Consider the following 16,372-nt stretch of genomic DNA (forward strand, 5'->3'; position numbering starts at 1 on the left):
TTTAAAGATTTTATTTATTTATTTGTCAGAGACAGAGGGAGAGAGAACGAGCAAGCACAGGCAGACAGAGAGGCAGGCAGAGGCAGAGGGAGAAGCAGGCTCCCTGCCGAGCAAGGAACCTGATGTGGGACTCGATCCCAGGACCCTGGGATCATGACCTGAGCCGAAGGCAGCTGCTTAACCAACTGAGCCACCCAGGCGTCCCATCCTTTTTCTTGATTATTACCATCCACTTACAAAAGTACAACAGTTAGGAAATAGAATATATAAAGAACAAATCATACACGCCTAGCTTTTCATCTATTTCCTTCCAACATGTTTCTTACAGGCTATTTCTTCTACAGTTATGATCATACACATTTCCATATTTTACTTTCCACCCAACTGTAATTTTTTCATATTACAAATTCTCCCTCATTGGCACTTTTTTAAGAGCTATTTGATATTCTTTTAGATTGCTCTCACAAATAACAAAAGCTTGTACTTACTGGGTTTTTACGACGTGCCAAGCCCTATTCAAAGTGCTTTATATGCATGTGCTCACTTAATCATCACAGAGATCTACAAGATAAGTGCTATTATAATGTCCATTCTCGGGGTGAAAACTTCTCAGCAGAGTTCCAGACCAAAAACGTCCAGAACCCAAGTTCGTATCCATTACATCCCAATGCCATCCCTAGAAAGAAAAATCCCCCTACCACCAGAAACTTGGTTATACCACCATCTTTTCTATGTTCTAGAGTTCTGGAACTAAAGATTTGATATTTAACATATTTCTGAAACAAGAAAGAAGGATTCATTATAGCATCTGTAAGATCATAAAACTTTTTCATGAACAAAATATTGCTTATACTTTTTTCAAAAAGTGAGTAATTCTGTATATACTGTTTATAATCGCTTTTTTAACTTAACACAGTAAATATCTTTCCATAGAACATTACAATAGCCACACAATAGAACATGTATTTTCTGTCAAGACAAAATGTATGGAGGGGCGACAGGGTAGCAACAGTCTGACTCGGCTTCAGCTCGGGTCACGATCTTGGGGTCCTCAGATGGGGCCCTGCATAGGGCTCCATGCTCAGCAGGGAGATTGCTGGAGATTCTCTCCCTCTGGCCCTCCTCCCCACTTCCTTTTTTTCTTTCTCTCTCCCTCAAATAAATCTTAAAAAAAAAAAAAAAAAAGACAAAATGTATGAAAATAGAGCATGTGAATCTCAAACTAAGAACAGAAAAGTTTCGGAATAAACTTGAGAATAAAGAGGTCAGTGGAGACCTCTTTATATCTGCTCCTAGATTTACTCAGCAAATCCAGTTAACATCCAATAAATGTTAACCTATAATAAATAAACGGACAAGTCTCCAACAGAAGCAGGGAACCCAGCCGGCCTCCTGAAGTAGACACACCCAAGTACTATCTTAATTGTATTTATCCCTGCCAAATTCAGAAAAGGGGGCAGGGAGATTCAAACACACCATTTGGCATTACAGAGTTCTGATCAGATAATAAGTCTCCTTGCAATCTATTCACTGATAAGGACTCCGGGAATCCTAGAAGGAAAAAAAAAAGTGACAAGAGATGTATAATAGGAACAACTTCAAAAAAAAAGAAAAAGAAAAAGAAACAATTTCACCATCCACATACTTCTTGATGGTTTGCAAAACTCACAATTGAACTGAATGGTGTTTGTATTTTTGTTTTATTTCATTTTGTTTTCAGATGAGTTAGTTACCAAATACCTAACACAAGAACTAGACCAATGTATTATTTTACACACTGAAGCTCCAGAGAGTTGATAAAAACAAAGGGTCCTAAAAAAGGAAATGAATCTTACTTGCACCAAAATGCGTGGCTGCCTTCAAAAACTATGCAAAGATCATACAGATTTACTGACAACCTGAGCAGCTTTTTCTAAACTAAAACAAACACACGGCCAGCCCCAAGGTGATAGATTCTTCCCTGCGGGAATATCAACAAATTACGAGGTGGCAATGAGAAATTAATGACAAAATGGAATTGAGGGTTAGGAAATCTAATCAGAGAGAGGTAGCTGGACTAGAATGAAGTAAATAGAACCAGGTACAGGGGAGAGAAATTCAGGGCAATGGGGAATCAAAAAAGGATGAACAACCAGAACTGTAAGATGCCGTCTTCAGTAGTCACTCATTCACCCATAAACTGTTCGCCAGACCCCGCTACATGCCAGGCACTGGAGAAACGGCAGTGAACAAACAGTTCAGTGAGGGAAACAGGCATTAAACAAAGGTGCACACAAATAAAGATATACATTGTGCTAAGCATAACAGAGGAAGAGAACAGGCAGGGCCTGTTTCAGTTTGGGTGGATAGGTAAGGCCTCTGTGAGGCAAGGGCATGTAAATACAGTTCCAAAGACCTAGGGGAGTGGCCTGGCAGATGAGGAAGGAGGCAAGAGGTGATTATTATCCCAGGCAGAGGTAAGAGCTTCTGCCAAGGTCCTGGGGTAGGAGACAGCCCGGCATCCAGAGACCGTTAAAGCCAGGCCAGGGAGCAACAGCCGAGAAGTGTGTAACAAGGAGAGTCCTTTACAGGCCAAGGGAAGAAGTTCCTATTACAAGGGCAGTGGGAAGCAATGGTGGGTTAAGTTTTCAGAATTAAAGCCTTAAGGATAGGCTTAGATTCTATTAAAGAAAGGCTGCAAAGAGACGAAGACAGGAGGGACTGATCAGGACAGGACACGGAGGGAAAGGGATAAGAAGTTTGTAGTCAGGAGTGCGGCCAGAGGCTCACCAAAGATTTTAGCTTCCTTGCAGACACACAGATAAACCTATACTTCCCTGCCCTTGGAGCTAGGTGTGCTTTTTGTCAATGGAACGGAAGCAAAAGTGACTGTGTGGAAGCCTAAGTCTCCACACTGTTGGCCTCCACAAGGGCACACCCCAATTAAGATGATGGCTGTCCCATCAACCCAGGTGCTAGGATATGAAATAACATGTCCCAGCCATCCTTGACAGAGAGGTAGCGCTGGGAACCTCTGAGCCTCGGAGGTTCTGGGAGTCAACAGCCCACAATGACTGAAGCAAAAACAGAACATAGGGGATGCAGTGATGATGGAATGAGAAAGGCAAAAGAAAACCAAGAGAGGAAGGAGGAACGAACGATTTCAAAGTCAGTGGCCATGACAGTGATGTCTATTGGTAAAGAAAAGAACACAAAAAGGATGGCTGGTTTGGGATGAAAAGTGGCAATTTAAGTTTCATAGATGTTGAACATAAGGGACTCACAGGACAGCCAAGTGCACATGTGAGGCAAGTTAGTGGACAAGCAAGTCTAAGCTAGGGAAACTGAGGTCAAGATTCAGAAATCAGAGAGAATGTGTGGCACTCCCTTTTGGTGAAGGGGGGAGATTAAATTCCACGAGCCAGTGGTGGAGAAGGGACCCTGCAGGAATGCCCCTGGGTGGTGAGAGCAGCAAGGGGACAGAGGACTAGGGCATGGAGGAGAAGCAGAGAAAAGGAAGATGGCGGCGGAATGGCCCGAAACGCTGTAGACCAGCAAGTTGACGGGGTGAGGACGGACAGAACACCCCTGACCAAGGACAGATCAGAAGTCAGGCTGCAAAAGCACAATCCAAGGTCACACAGCGGTTACTAGCAAAGAGGTACCAGAACCCAAACAGCCAGGCCCAGGCCCCTGAACTTAACCACGAGCTCCCTGCCTTCCAGCAAAGCAATGGAAGAATTTTCTCATCATTACTCTTCGAAAACAAAACATAATGGCATCATAAATACTCCACATTCCACAATTTATTTAGACTACTGTCAAGACCTTTAGATACTTTGCAGTTGGTGCAGTATTTTACATTTTCTGCCCTGAACGGTCGGCAGTTTGACTTCAGAAACTGAACTTAATGCACATTTCAGATTAATCCTCAGGAGAAATTCCCACAGTTACAAGCACTGGACCAAAGAATGAGAATATGTTAAAGTTTCTAATATGTAGCCCAACTGCAAAAAGATTATAGCATTCATCATGTCATAAAATCCAGGAGACACAATTCTCATGAAATGCCATGCAAATGGAGTCCCTGGAGTTGTGGACTTGGGCAGTCCTGCAAACAGGAGTGCCCAGTTCACCCATCCTTGCAAAGACCTTTTCTACCTTTGCAAATTTACCAGGCAAAGATGGCATCTTGTTTTAATTAATGTTTCTCTACTTTTTAGCAAGGTTGAACATTCTGGTCTGCTGTCTATAGGCTAATTATACTCCCTTCTTTGAGAAGTTGCCTATTAATGTCCTTTCCCATTATTTTACAGGAGTGTTTTTCTTTTTGTAATTGATTTGTAAGAACTCTCAATAGATTTTTTTAAAATATTGTGACTGAGATATGGATACAGACAAATAGAGTGCATAGTGTTTCTAAGTTTATTGACTTTCAAATTTATGGTACTACTTGTTACACATAGAACAGAGGTTTGAGGGTTTACATGGGAAGGCAATCAGCAGAACAGTGAGGAACATGTGGTCCTAGACAGAGACCCTCCATTTACAGCTGTGTCACCTTGTGGTGACTTACCGTCCCATGCATGAAGCCCTAACACAGGTCCTAGGATACAGTAAGTGCTCAATGAATCCTGGATCCAGATATACTGAGTCAAGATAACCAATCTTTCAATCTTTTCCTTTATTAACATAATCAATACCTGAAATTTGCTAAAAACTACTAAGTGACTTAAATACGTGACCTTATTTAATCTTTATTTTAAAAACTCTAAGATAATAATGTTTAATAATCCCAACTCTCAGAAGAGCAAACTGAGGATTCAGTGTAGTAACCTGCTTGGAGGCCTCAGCTCACCAGTGGCAAAGCCACAGCTTGCTTCCTAAGCCCCAGACCAAACTGGTTTCTCCCTTTACTTTAACACTTTAAAAATCCCACTCCACCCTTACATGATTATTCATCCCCGCTTCTTTTATTTATTTCACATGTAACTCTTACATTTAGTTGTAATTTATTTTAGTATAAAAGCTGGGTTTTAGCATAAACACTGGTTTTTTGCAGCAGCATTTCCTGAATGGTGTGCACCCACCATGTTTGACTACTCCTCCCATGATACCCTAAATGTTTACACTGAGGCCTATTTCGGGGTTTTCTTTTCATGCCAGAGACCTTTCTCTCCCTGTCACTGGGCCTGCATGACAGAAACTCATTATATTATTTACCCCCAAGATTACACTTAGGAGAAGATGTCTCTAAGAAGTATATATTCACAGACTGCTATGAACCTCTTTTCTAAAATAGGTCTCAAAGAGACAAGGAAGGGGCACCTGGGTGGCTCAGTCGGTTAAGCATCTGACTCTCGAATTTGGCTCGGGTCATGATCTCAAGGTCATGGGACTAAACCCTGTGTCAGGCTCTACACTAAGTGTGGAGCCTTCTTAAGATTCTCTCCCTCTGTCCCTCCTCCCTCTTTCTCTCCCTCTGTCAAAAAAAATTTTTAAAGAAAAGAAAAAGAATTATTTTGTGGTGTCCTCTCAGCCACTCACTGAAACTGTTCCCCAAATTAGGAAATGTACCTCTCAAAATTTCTTTCCCTTCCTCCTACAACTTATCCCTCTTTTCCCAAGCTGCTCTGTTCCTTCTTGGCTTACCCGGGCATTCTAAGCTTTAGTTCAACCTCTTATTCCTTTCTGGAACAAAAAAGTACCCCTTATCTCCACATCTTCCAGGTCCAATTCAGTTTTTCTGAACACTTTCCCATGGACACTAGTTCTCTGTCATCTCCTCTTCCTCTATCGTGGGGCCAGCCATTTGACCCTTTAAATGTGCTCCTTATACTGTGACCAACTTTTTTGTAAACTATCGACCTGTCCACCTGTTTAGATCATAAACCCTCAAGGCGAGGACTTTCCTCATCCTCAGCACCCAGCAAAGAGTCCTAGCACAGAGAAGGCCCTCAATCCACAGGATTTCACAATTCCTTCCCTCCCTTTTCAAATTCAAGACATTACTAATGCCCTCCCATCTCCTAATATTCAAATGGACCAGAAACCAAAGAAACAGAACCTGTTGTTGATTATCTACTTGGAGATGGGCCTCCACCCAGCTTCCTGTGTTTTGGGACATTTCTGTTTTGCTCGGACTCGACCAGAGGGTGGAGAAAGACAGTGAGGTGATGCTCAGGCCAGTTCAGTTGTCAATTTACTAACATATCTGATTTAAAATTACAGACAAAATGAGATTCTACCTTCCTAAGGATTTCAAAGACTACCACCACTTAGGTCTCACATTATCTCAGATAACACTGGAACCTTGAACCGACTGACCTAGGAGGGTGACGAAGGCCCCAAGCACATAGTCCAGGAGAATATCATCCCACACCTTCTGTCCCTTCCCCTCCAGTAACACAAAAGGAAACTGAGTGACCCAACTTGGTTTCATTTCATTTCACACCACTGGATCTCCAAGGAGCATGGAAGGAGAGTTAGAAGCTGAGCATACTAAGATGAGCAAGGAAGTCAGAAGCCAGGTGACTTAGGCATCAACATCCAAGTGCATATGGCTGGTAAACCCATGCAAAGGCCTGTGTTATAATATTCACACAAATTTTTTAGAGAAAGGATATTTTTAGGCCTTGGGTGACATACTGTTAGATCTAGGCCATTATGATGCTATCTTTAATGAATCTGAAAGACCCAAGGTAAAATGCTTTGGGAGCTCCAAAAGCAATCACAATTCAACCCTGTTCAGGGAAGTTTTTCTTCTGAGCTTGCGTATTATTTTGAATGTGCTGCCCTCCTGACTATTCTAAATCATGGAAAGCTAATTCTGGAATTGTGGGGATACTTCTTTCATTACCCAAAATCCTAAATTACTGGGGCACCTGGGTGGCTCAGTGGGTTAAGTCTCTGCCTTCGGCTCGGGTCCTGGGATCAAGCTCCACATCAGACTCTCTGCTCAGTGGGGAGCCTGCTTCCCCCCTCTCTCTCTGCCTGCCTCTCTGTCTTGTGATCTCTCTCTGTCAAATAAATAAATAAAATCTAAAAAAAAAATCATAAATTACTTTTCCTACAGTCAAGAACATTAGTAGCAGTACCTTTACCTTCTCATAAAAGCATCCTAGAATTCAAGCATGCTGATAAGGAAAGGGACTCTAGGAACAATCTAGTATAGCCCCTCATTTAATATAATAGAGCCTGGGGCACCAGAGTGGCTCAGTGGGTTAAGCATCTGACTCTTGATTTTGGCTCAGGTCATGATCTCAGGGTTGTGAGATCAAGATCCATGTTAGGCTCCTCCATGCTCAGTGGGAAATCTGCCTCTCTCTCTCTCTCTCTCTCTCTCTTTCCCTCTGCCCTCCCCCTGCTCACACACTCTCTAAAATAAAGAAATAAATCTTTAAAATCTATAGAACTTTGAAGTTCAGAGAAGTTAAGCAACAGCCCAGCATAACTTAAGTAGCTGGCAGAATATGTGCCAGGCACTGTCAAAGAGCTTTATCTATAGAACTCATTTAATCTTCCCAACTAACCCTAAAAAAAATAAGTACAGAATTATTTCCACTCCACAGATGAGGAAACTGAGGCACAGCAAGGATAAGTTATGTGCCTAAGACTGCCCATGGGACTCCAGGGCCCATGGTCTAAACTACTAATCCTCTAGGATTAAAACCCAGGACCCCTGACCCCAGAGAGTGTCCTCTCTATTACAAATAATTCTACGCCTCGCCAAAGTGCGAACCACATTCAAAAGGGTCGGCAAACCTTGCTTAAATTCTGATTAAAACAAACTACCTATTAAATATTTTTTTAAGCAATCTGGGAAACCTGAAGAGTATATCAACAGATTATTTATTAATTTTATCATAATGGCATTGTATTTCATGTATTCTGTACATTGTATTTCTGTATTTCTGTACAATCCCTATTTTTAACAACACATACTAGGTATATGGGGTAAAAGAACAAAAGGCCTGGAATTCCCAATGTCACACGTATACAAACACACACACACACACACACACACACATACACACACACACACACACACACGACACTTAAAACAAAGTTGGGTAAAATCTCGATAATTACTGAATCTGTGTGATGGATTATAAGGGTTCATTATACTATTCTCTCCATTTTTTTTTGTATGTTTATTTTCGAGCTCTTCAAATTAGTACAAAATCTTTTTAAAGTCCCACAAACCTGAGCCTATGAAAAATGAAGCTATCAAACAATAAAATATTTATGAGCACATCTCACTTTTAAAGTTTAAGTGGCACCCTTTATTACCCACTGAATTATTTAATTTTGTTGTTTCTGGTCTCACTACCAGCCACTCACCAAAGCTAGAAGCATGTGAAGAGCCAGTTAAATTCATACCCTATTCATTTTTAATTTTAGCCCACCTGCAAAATTGCTTTATTGGTCAGCTAGTTAAGAATATTTATTGAGTTTTTACTATAACGTAGGCATTGTATTAGCATTGACCCAAGTCATCAAAGACAGAGCAGAGCGATACTTCCATCCAAACATGGATGAACAGACCATGGGATTCCAACCCCTGGCTTGGTTGCTGTTCGGCCTCCCACAAGGATCAGGGGGACCTCCTTATATCCTCCTAGATTAAAGCCAAACCAGAACTTCTGTGGCAGGTGCACCTGCTGTGGTTTCCTAACGGACACTGGGGAGCAGCAAGAAGAAGCAGGTGGTGGCAGAGTACCTGTCTTAGGGGTAATTTTTAGCATCTGTATGCTATCTCAAATTCCTCCTTCTGCAATGCAGAACCATTGCCACGCACATCCCACTCTGCCAGGGAGCCCCTCAAATGCCCCAGGGATGACACCTGCTCTCCTACAATTTTTTTTGTTTGTTTTGTTTCATCAGAGAAGTGACCACTGACAGACAACACTAAGAGCTGAGACACCAGCCAGGCATCTGACTGTTCATGGGGAAGGTGCCTAAGGAAAACAGATGTGCTATTAAAGTGTCATAAGGTAACACAGAAGTGTGTCATACACGGGAATAGACATTACCAGGTCACTATCAGTAGGCCGCCTCCAGTAGGAAGGGCAGGTACTCAAGGAATGCTGCACGTCTACAGCTGTTGCAGTGTGTGCGTATTTTGGAACTTCCGTGCTCAGCCTAATGGTTATTAAACCAGTACCTCCTCTTCAGGTCAGGCCTGCCAGAACTTTGGAAATCATGGTATAGTCATGTCTTACTTACTCTTCTTTTGCCTCAAATCCCTAATGAGGACATTAGCCCCCGGGGTGAAAAGGACCGAATTTCAGGTAACAAAAGAAAAAAACATCACAGATGTTGCAGGCCTTATCCTTAACATACACCCAATGGCAAAAGTCAAGAAGATGCAGAGAGTCCTCCTTGGGCCAAAGGAAGAGAAGTCAGTTTGGGTTTTGGAGGAGAAGCCGGGTTCTGGTCTATTCCCAACTCTGCTCTACTCTTTCCATCAACTGACCAAGTTCAATAGAAAAGAAAAAATAAAATCCCTGTTTATTACTGGCAGACTGACTGGAGTTTGAGGAATCTGGGGTGACTTGGCAGAGCTATCAAATGAGAGAAAAATCAAACTAAGCAAGCTGGATATGGAAACCAGCAAAGCCTCATCTCCAATATCCACGAACATCATTCATGTCATCCTGTGTCTGCTCAGGAAGGGCATCTATCTGCCACCAGAATGATGCCTTGGCTCCTGTGTTAAGGGCCCCTGCACTCACCAGGACAATATCCCACACACAGCACCCCAAAGCACAGAGAATCACTTCCAAGGCCCATCTTCTTGCATCACTCCAACAAACACCACAAATCTCCCGCCCACAAACAAGCCCCTTTCCAGAAAACAAATGCCAACAACAACGCAAGGAGCAGCTAAAAGTTTCCAGCTGCCCCAGAGAACATGCTGCCGTCAGAAGTCGCTCCTCTCCTGCACCTTCCAAGTGATCTGGGTGTACTGTGTTTCCAAATATAGCAGGGCCAGCCCTGGCTACAGAAAAGTCGATTTAAAACTTCATCTTCCTACACCCAGGGACCCATTCTTTAAAGATGTTCTGTTACGACCAGATTACTCTTGGGGCTGCTTGTTTCACTTGCTTCAAATCCCCAAACTTCTTGGTAATCTGCACCAGCGCTGAAATTACCAAGGGTTTCTATCACGCCCCCTAACCCTTGTAAGAGGAGGCCAAACCTCAGGAAGCCGGTTTAAGGGGAGGGGGCGGAACCGCTTCCCTTCTGGAGCTCAGCCCACCCTAAGGGTGCGCAGGGCCACCTCTCACCCGGGTTACCGACTAGAAAAAGAAGCCCTCACCTCCACTCCCCTGCAGCCCTCCAGGCCACAGGTGCCAAGACCCTCCAGAATATACCGGAAGAGCCGGGGACTGCGGGAGGAATGGGAGCAAGGAAGTGTAAAACCCCAATTTAGCAGAGGAAGGTAAACTTGCGGGGGGTCGGGGGGGGGCGGAGTTTAGGGAGATGACCCCCTCACTTCCAGGAAATTTCCCAGGAGGGAAGGGGCAACAGTGGGGAGAGGACCCCAGACTCGGGGTGGGGATATGGAAGTTGCTGCCCTCCAGGATCTTCCCCTCTCTCCCGTCCAGCATCCACCACCTCTTAATCCTGCAGACCCAGCAGAGTCGTGCAGCTCGGCCTGGGCCCGACCGACTTAGAGGAGCGCGGAGGAGGTGGCCGCCCGCCCGCCTCCCACCGTCCGCGGTCCCGCACTCACCAGAAGCACCGAGCCACGCACCACCTCCGACACGCTCTGCCGCAGCTCGGCCGCCGTGCCGGGCTTACTCAGCGCCCGGGTGAACTTCCGAGTCTCGGCCGAGGCAGGGAGCAGCGGCGGCTGCGACATCCTCGCCGTCACCGCCGCCGCTGCGCCAGCTCCCGCGGTCCGGCCCGGCCGCGCCGCCGCCAGGTGCGCCCTGAGCGCCCGGCCTGGCCCGCCCGCAGCTCCCGGCGCCGCCGCCCGCCCGCTCCCCCTGCCGCTCGCCGCGCGTCCTGGCGGCGCAACCCGAGCCGCGCCCTCCGCACCGTGTCACGCCCCGAGGCGCCCCCGGAGACGTCCGCGGTGCCCAGCACTCAGAGCAGCGCCCGGGCTCGCTAGGGGCGACCGTGAGTGTGGCGGTGGCGGCACCCCCATGCCACCGGCCTCCCTCGGCGGCCGCTCGCCGGGCCGCCTCCTCGGGGCGGGGTGTCCGGCGCGGGGCGGGGCGGGGCGGGAGGAGGAGGAGGAGGAGGAGGAGGGGCGGCGCGGCGGGACGGCGGGCCCGGCAGGTCAGCCCCGCAGGCGCTGCTCGGCGCCGGACGAGGTGGCAGGACGCCGGCTGCCGGACGGGTGGGGCGCCCACCCCCCCCAACCCCTCTGCTTCCCGGGCCGCTAGTCCGAAGACCCGAGGTGAAGGTCGCGCACGCCGCTGACAGGGCGCACAGTCTGGCGCTGGAGCGGGACCAAGTCCCCGGAACCGGCGCCTGTATAGTGGGACCCCACGCTCCGCGGCAGGGAGCGGGCTCGGTGGCACCACGCCCCCGGGCGCCGGGGGCTCTGGGGTTTCGGGAAGGTGGACTTGATGCGGCACGGAGAGAGCACGGAGCCGGATGGAGCGCCCTGTCCGGGACGCGGCGGGGAGCGCCGCAGCGGCGCTTCTCGGCCTAAAAGCCCTCAGGGGCGTAGCGCGAACGGCGGGGAGCCTCCGGGAGCGCCCCCGCGCGAGGGGCGGCGCGGGCCGGGACAGTCGCTGCGAGTCACGCAGACCCCGGCCCGCAACGGCGACCTGCTGCGTCACCTTGGGCGGGATGGAAACTTCTGAGCCTCGCCTATTTCTCCTATAAACTGAGGAAAAATAATAACCTGCGCGAGGCTGAAGCGACACCTCATGCCTTCCTGCCGCCCCTCCGCGGCCGGGCGGGACCGCAAGGCTCGGAGCCCGGGAAACCCAGAAGCGCCGGCCTGCGAGCCCAACGCAACCCAGGAGCTGGCGGCTGCTAGCGACAGCCACCCATCTCGGGAACTTCCTCACACAGGCTTTACCGCTTTCCCATCCCTACAGGGTCCCACCACCTTGGCCCCTGTTCCCCTCTTTTCTGAGGAAACCCTAAGCAGCCTAAGTCTGACCGGGGCGGGGAGAGGGCGTACAGAGTGTGTGTGGGGGGGGGATTTGAGCTGGGCCTCGAGCGCATGCTCAGTCGACTGGGTTTGGGCGGGTTCCCGGGGCGGGGATGGGCGGCTCCGTTGATTGGCCGATCTGTGCAGGCCACGCCTACTCTCTGCTGATGGACAGCTCCTCACCTGCCAGGTCGGATTCCGCCGCGCGCGGTGGTATCTTGAAGCAGGCGTTCAGGGGAGTCGCCGCCACCGCTCCAGCCCAAGATCCCTGAAGCGTCGAAGCCTTCTTCCCCGCAGGGAAGGAGGTCGTCCATTTCTGGCCACCCCACCAAAAAGCCAAACACTGGCCTAGCTCGGAATCGTAAAGGGGTAGGGGAAACCCAGTCTCATGCAGGAGGCAGAACATCGCGGTTCAGGACTTCACGGGCTGGATTGGCGCATAATACGACTGGAGGTTAGGCATGCAGTTAGCGCTCAATAGAAGCTCGCTGGATTGGATTATTTTCCTAGTAGGTTGGAATGCAGGATGTGGCTCTGAGTGAGCCTGACAGACTAGAAGATACACGAAACAAGTCATGAATGATAATAAAAACAATTCACAATAACTCATTTCCTCCTCAGCGATTTAAGGGAATAGCCTAGACATTTCCCAGCCCTCTTCTGTTCCTAGCGTGGAACCGGATTACCCCCACACGGTGCGGCGGGTGCAGGTGCGGCGGGTGCAGGCCCCTCTCTCTCTGCCCTTCGGGAAGGCGCTTGCGCTGTTTTGTGTGACCAGGCACGTTCCGCATTCACACCTCTGGGCCGCTCAGGGGTACGTCAGCTCCCTTCTTAGCTAAACTGTTAGATCCCGGTCTGAGAACCCTAAATTAATATTTCCCTTCGGGCTTCAACTCCTTGAAGTAGTCCCAGGCAGCACAAACCTTTACCCCACTGTGTTACCTTGGCTCTCTAAACCATATATACTAACATAGAAGGCAAACCGATGATGAATTTTTTTTTAATTAAAAACAATAGCAAAAGCATACCGGTTGTGGGGTTTTCTTTTTTTCTTCCTTTCCCTTTTTGTTCTAAGAAACATGTAAGTTAAAGAAAAGAGAGAGCACGTATGTCCGGAAAGTGAAGGGTTTCCCCCAAACCTTCTCCTAATTTCATCCATGTCTCTACCAATTCTAAATTCCATGCTTGCTTACTAACTGGTTAGCTTCTAGAAAGGGCAGATTTTCGTTTAGGAAGCGAAGTGTAAGGTGCTGGCAGTAGTTACTGACAATGCCTTTTTTTTTTTTTTTTAACTTTATTTGAGAGAGAGAGAGCGAGCACAAACATGAGGGGAGCAGCAGAGGGAGAAGGAGAAGCAGGGTCCGCACTGAGCAGGGAGCTGGACATGGAGCTTGATCCCTGGGATCATGACCTGAGCTGAAGGCAGATGCTTAACTGACTGAAAGCCACCCAGGCGCCCCAATGTCTAATCAAGTACAAGTTCTTCTTTTTTTTTTTTTTTTTTTTTTATTAAGTAATCTGTATACCCAACATGGGGCTCGAAACTACAACCCTGAGATTGAGAGTCACATGCTCAGGGTTCCTGAATGGCTCAGTCAGTTAAATGTCTGCCTTCTGTTCAGGTCACCTGGGATCAGCCCTGCCTGGGGCTCTCTGCTTAGCAGGGAGCATGCTTCTCCTTCTCACAGTCCCTCTCCTTCTGCCACTTGTGATCTCTTGCTTGCTCACTTGCACATTCTCTCTCAAATAAAAAAAAAAAAAAAAAAAAGGCAAGCAGTCACATGTTCCACTGACAGAGCCAGCCAGGTGCCCCTCAAATGCAAGTTCTTGCAGTCAAAGAAGGAGGCATGGAATATGTGAACTAAGCCCAGGAATGCAGATTTTCCCAGCAACCCAAAGGTGAGCCTTTTATTTTCCCCCGGTGAAGTGTGTTGTTAATAAACGGGACATTTCTCATGTTTAAGTTTGAGCAGAAACCTGTTTCTTACTGTTCTGGGTTGAATTGCATCTCCAAAAAAGACATATGGAATCCTAGCCCTGATACCTGTGATGTGGTCTTAATTTGCAAATAGGTTCTTTGCACCCTATTTGCAAATCAAGTTAAATGTCATCAAGTTAAAATGAGGTCATACTGGGGCCACCTAGCTGGCTTGGTCTGTGGAACACATGATTCCTGACCTCAGGGTTGTGAGTTTAAGCCCCACGCTGAGTATAGAGATTACTAAAAAAAAAAAAAAAGTATTTGAATAAATAACTAAAATGAAGTCATACTGGACTAAAGTGCCTGATGTCCTTCTGAGGAGAGACACAGACACACAAGGAGAAAGCTCTGTGAAAACAGAGGCAGAGATTAGAATGATGCGTCTGCAAGTCAAGGAATGCGAAGGATTATTGGCAACCACCAGAAGCTGGATGGGACCAAGAAGGATTCTTCTCTCGAGCCTTTGGACAGAGCATGGCCCTGCTGACACCTTGATTTTAGAGTTCTAGCCTCCAGGTCTAGAGAATACATTTTGTTGTTCTAAGTTACCCAGTTTGTGGTTCTTTATTACGGCCGTCCTTGGATATAAATACACTGACCAAAAAAATAAATAAATAAATACACTTACCCAAAGGCTTCTTTTTTTTAAATCCCCACCAGAGCAGACCTAGAATTGTCTAAGTTTTTACTACTCCATTAACTCTCATGAGAGGGGAGTCACCCCTTTATAGAAGGGTGAGTACCTCCTCCAGGCCAGGGCACTGCGTGGAATGGAGGCGCCTGGTATTGGTTTCGTGGAAGAGACATCCATTTATTTTAGCTTCAGGAAGTAACCCATCTTTGTTGTTCTGAAGCCATAAGAAGAAAGGTTTCCTTTCTGTAGAGGGTGATACTAGGAGGTAGTAGGCTTGAAATGTAATCGCAGCTGGTTCGGAAAATTTGCATCTGAATAACTACCACACCCAAATCCTTATAATTCAAGCATTTTCCGTGTTTTGATCATAACCTCTTACTGCATCATTTCCTTGTTAGGTTTGCTTTTAGGATTTCTAGGTACCTTAATGATACATAATTAATTCAAACTCTTTTCCTGCTTATATCTTGAAGAAGCATGTCTGTTTTGGGTATAGATAAAAAGCAACTGTAAAGACTAGGCAGTCCTGTGGATTGTAGCATCTAGAGAGTCATTTTTTATTTTATCCTTGCATCGATTGAGTTTTTTAAAATAAGTACCTATTATTGTTGTACTTTTTTCCATACAAAAGTCGAGTCCTTTATTTTACAAAAAATATGTTGGCCTCTGTTGTATATAAGGCACTACTTGAGATCAATATTTATGATAACACAATTCTGAAGCTTCTTACAATCTGATGGAGAATAGACTGAGTTTTTTTTATTGTGGCAGAATGTACATAATGTACCCTTAGAAGAATATCATTCAACATCCTTTCACATATGAAGTTATTATGACCATATCCAGTTGTCTCCTATATTTCTCATAATCATTAGTATTTATAATTCAACTGTTTTAGACTCTAGCATGGAACATTGTTTCATGTTTGAGCTACTCTTTTTATAGTAAATAGTTGCTTTGCTACAAAACTAATAATACAGTAAGAGAGGGCTATTAAATTAGCTAGAAAAAAGGAAAAAAACCCTGTTTTTAAGATGGAGTTTGTCACCAGCCAGATTCATTCTATTTACCTTTCTTTAAAGGACAGCATCAAGGGGCGCCTGGGTGGCTCAGTCAGTTAAGCGTCTGTCTTGTGACTTCCACTCAGGTCCTGATCTCATGGATTACGGTCGCCTGGGTCATAATCTCATGGGTCATGATCTCATGGGTGGTGAGATGGAGCTCCGGGCGGAGCCCTGCACCAGCACCTTCCTCGGGCCTCATCTCAGGCTTCACACACAACTGAGAGTCTGAGATTCACCTCCTCCCTCTCCCCTCACTCGTGCATGTGTGTGTGCGTGTGTGTGCGTGTGTGTATGTGTGTATTCTCTCTCTAAAACAAATAAATCTTTAAAAATAAAATGAAAGACAGCATCAATAGTTGCCTACTATTATTCTAGGACAAGGAATCCATATTGCATTTTTTTTAAAAGTCTGCAGGAATTGTTTCAAGAGATATTGCCTGACTTCCTTCTAAATCCCTAAAATACTCTATAGCACTCTTTACAGAATAGTGTATCAAACAATGTGTTTTCCTAAGTTAACCCATCTATTACCCTGAGATCGTGAGAAAAGTCCCACATCCTGCCCTCCACCTTCATAATAAACAATCAAAAAT

General features: G+C 46.2%; 1 protein-coding gene across 6 annotated transcripts in view; it reads right to left on the reverse strand.

Moving 5' to 3' along the window:
* DOCK9 (dedicator of cytokinesis 9) overlaps positions 1-10,911 on the reverse strand; it is a 276,869-nt gene extending 265,958 nt beyond the window's left edge. For all 6 annotated transcript variants that reach the window (XM_059377675.1, XM_059377673.1, XM_059377664.1 and 3 more), the window contains exon 1: positions 10,721-10,911. In XM_059377675.1, coding sequence (XP_059233658.1) covers positions 10,721-10,849 — 129 coding nt within the window. In that variant the 5' untranslated portion in view covers positions 10,850-10,911. The remainder of the gene's footprint in view (positions 1-10,720) is intronic.
* Between the last annotated feature and the right edge of the window lie 5,461 nt (positions 10,912-16,372).

Source organism: Mustela nigripes, chromosome 15 (assembly GCF_022355385.1).
Source record: "Mustela nigripes isolate SB6536 chromosome 15, MUSNIG.SB6536, whole genome shotgun sequence".
Classification (NCBI taxonomy): Eukaryota; Metazoa; Chordata; class Mammalia; order Carnivora; family Mustelidae; genus Mustela; species Mustela nigripes.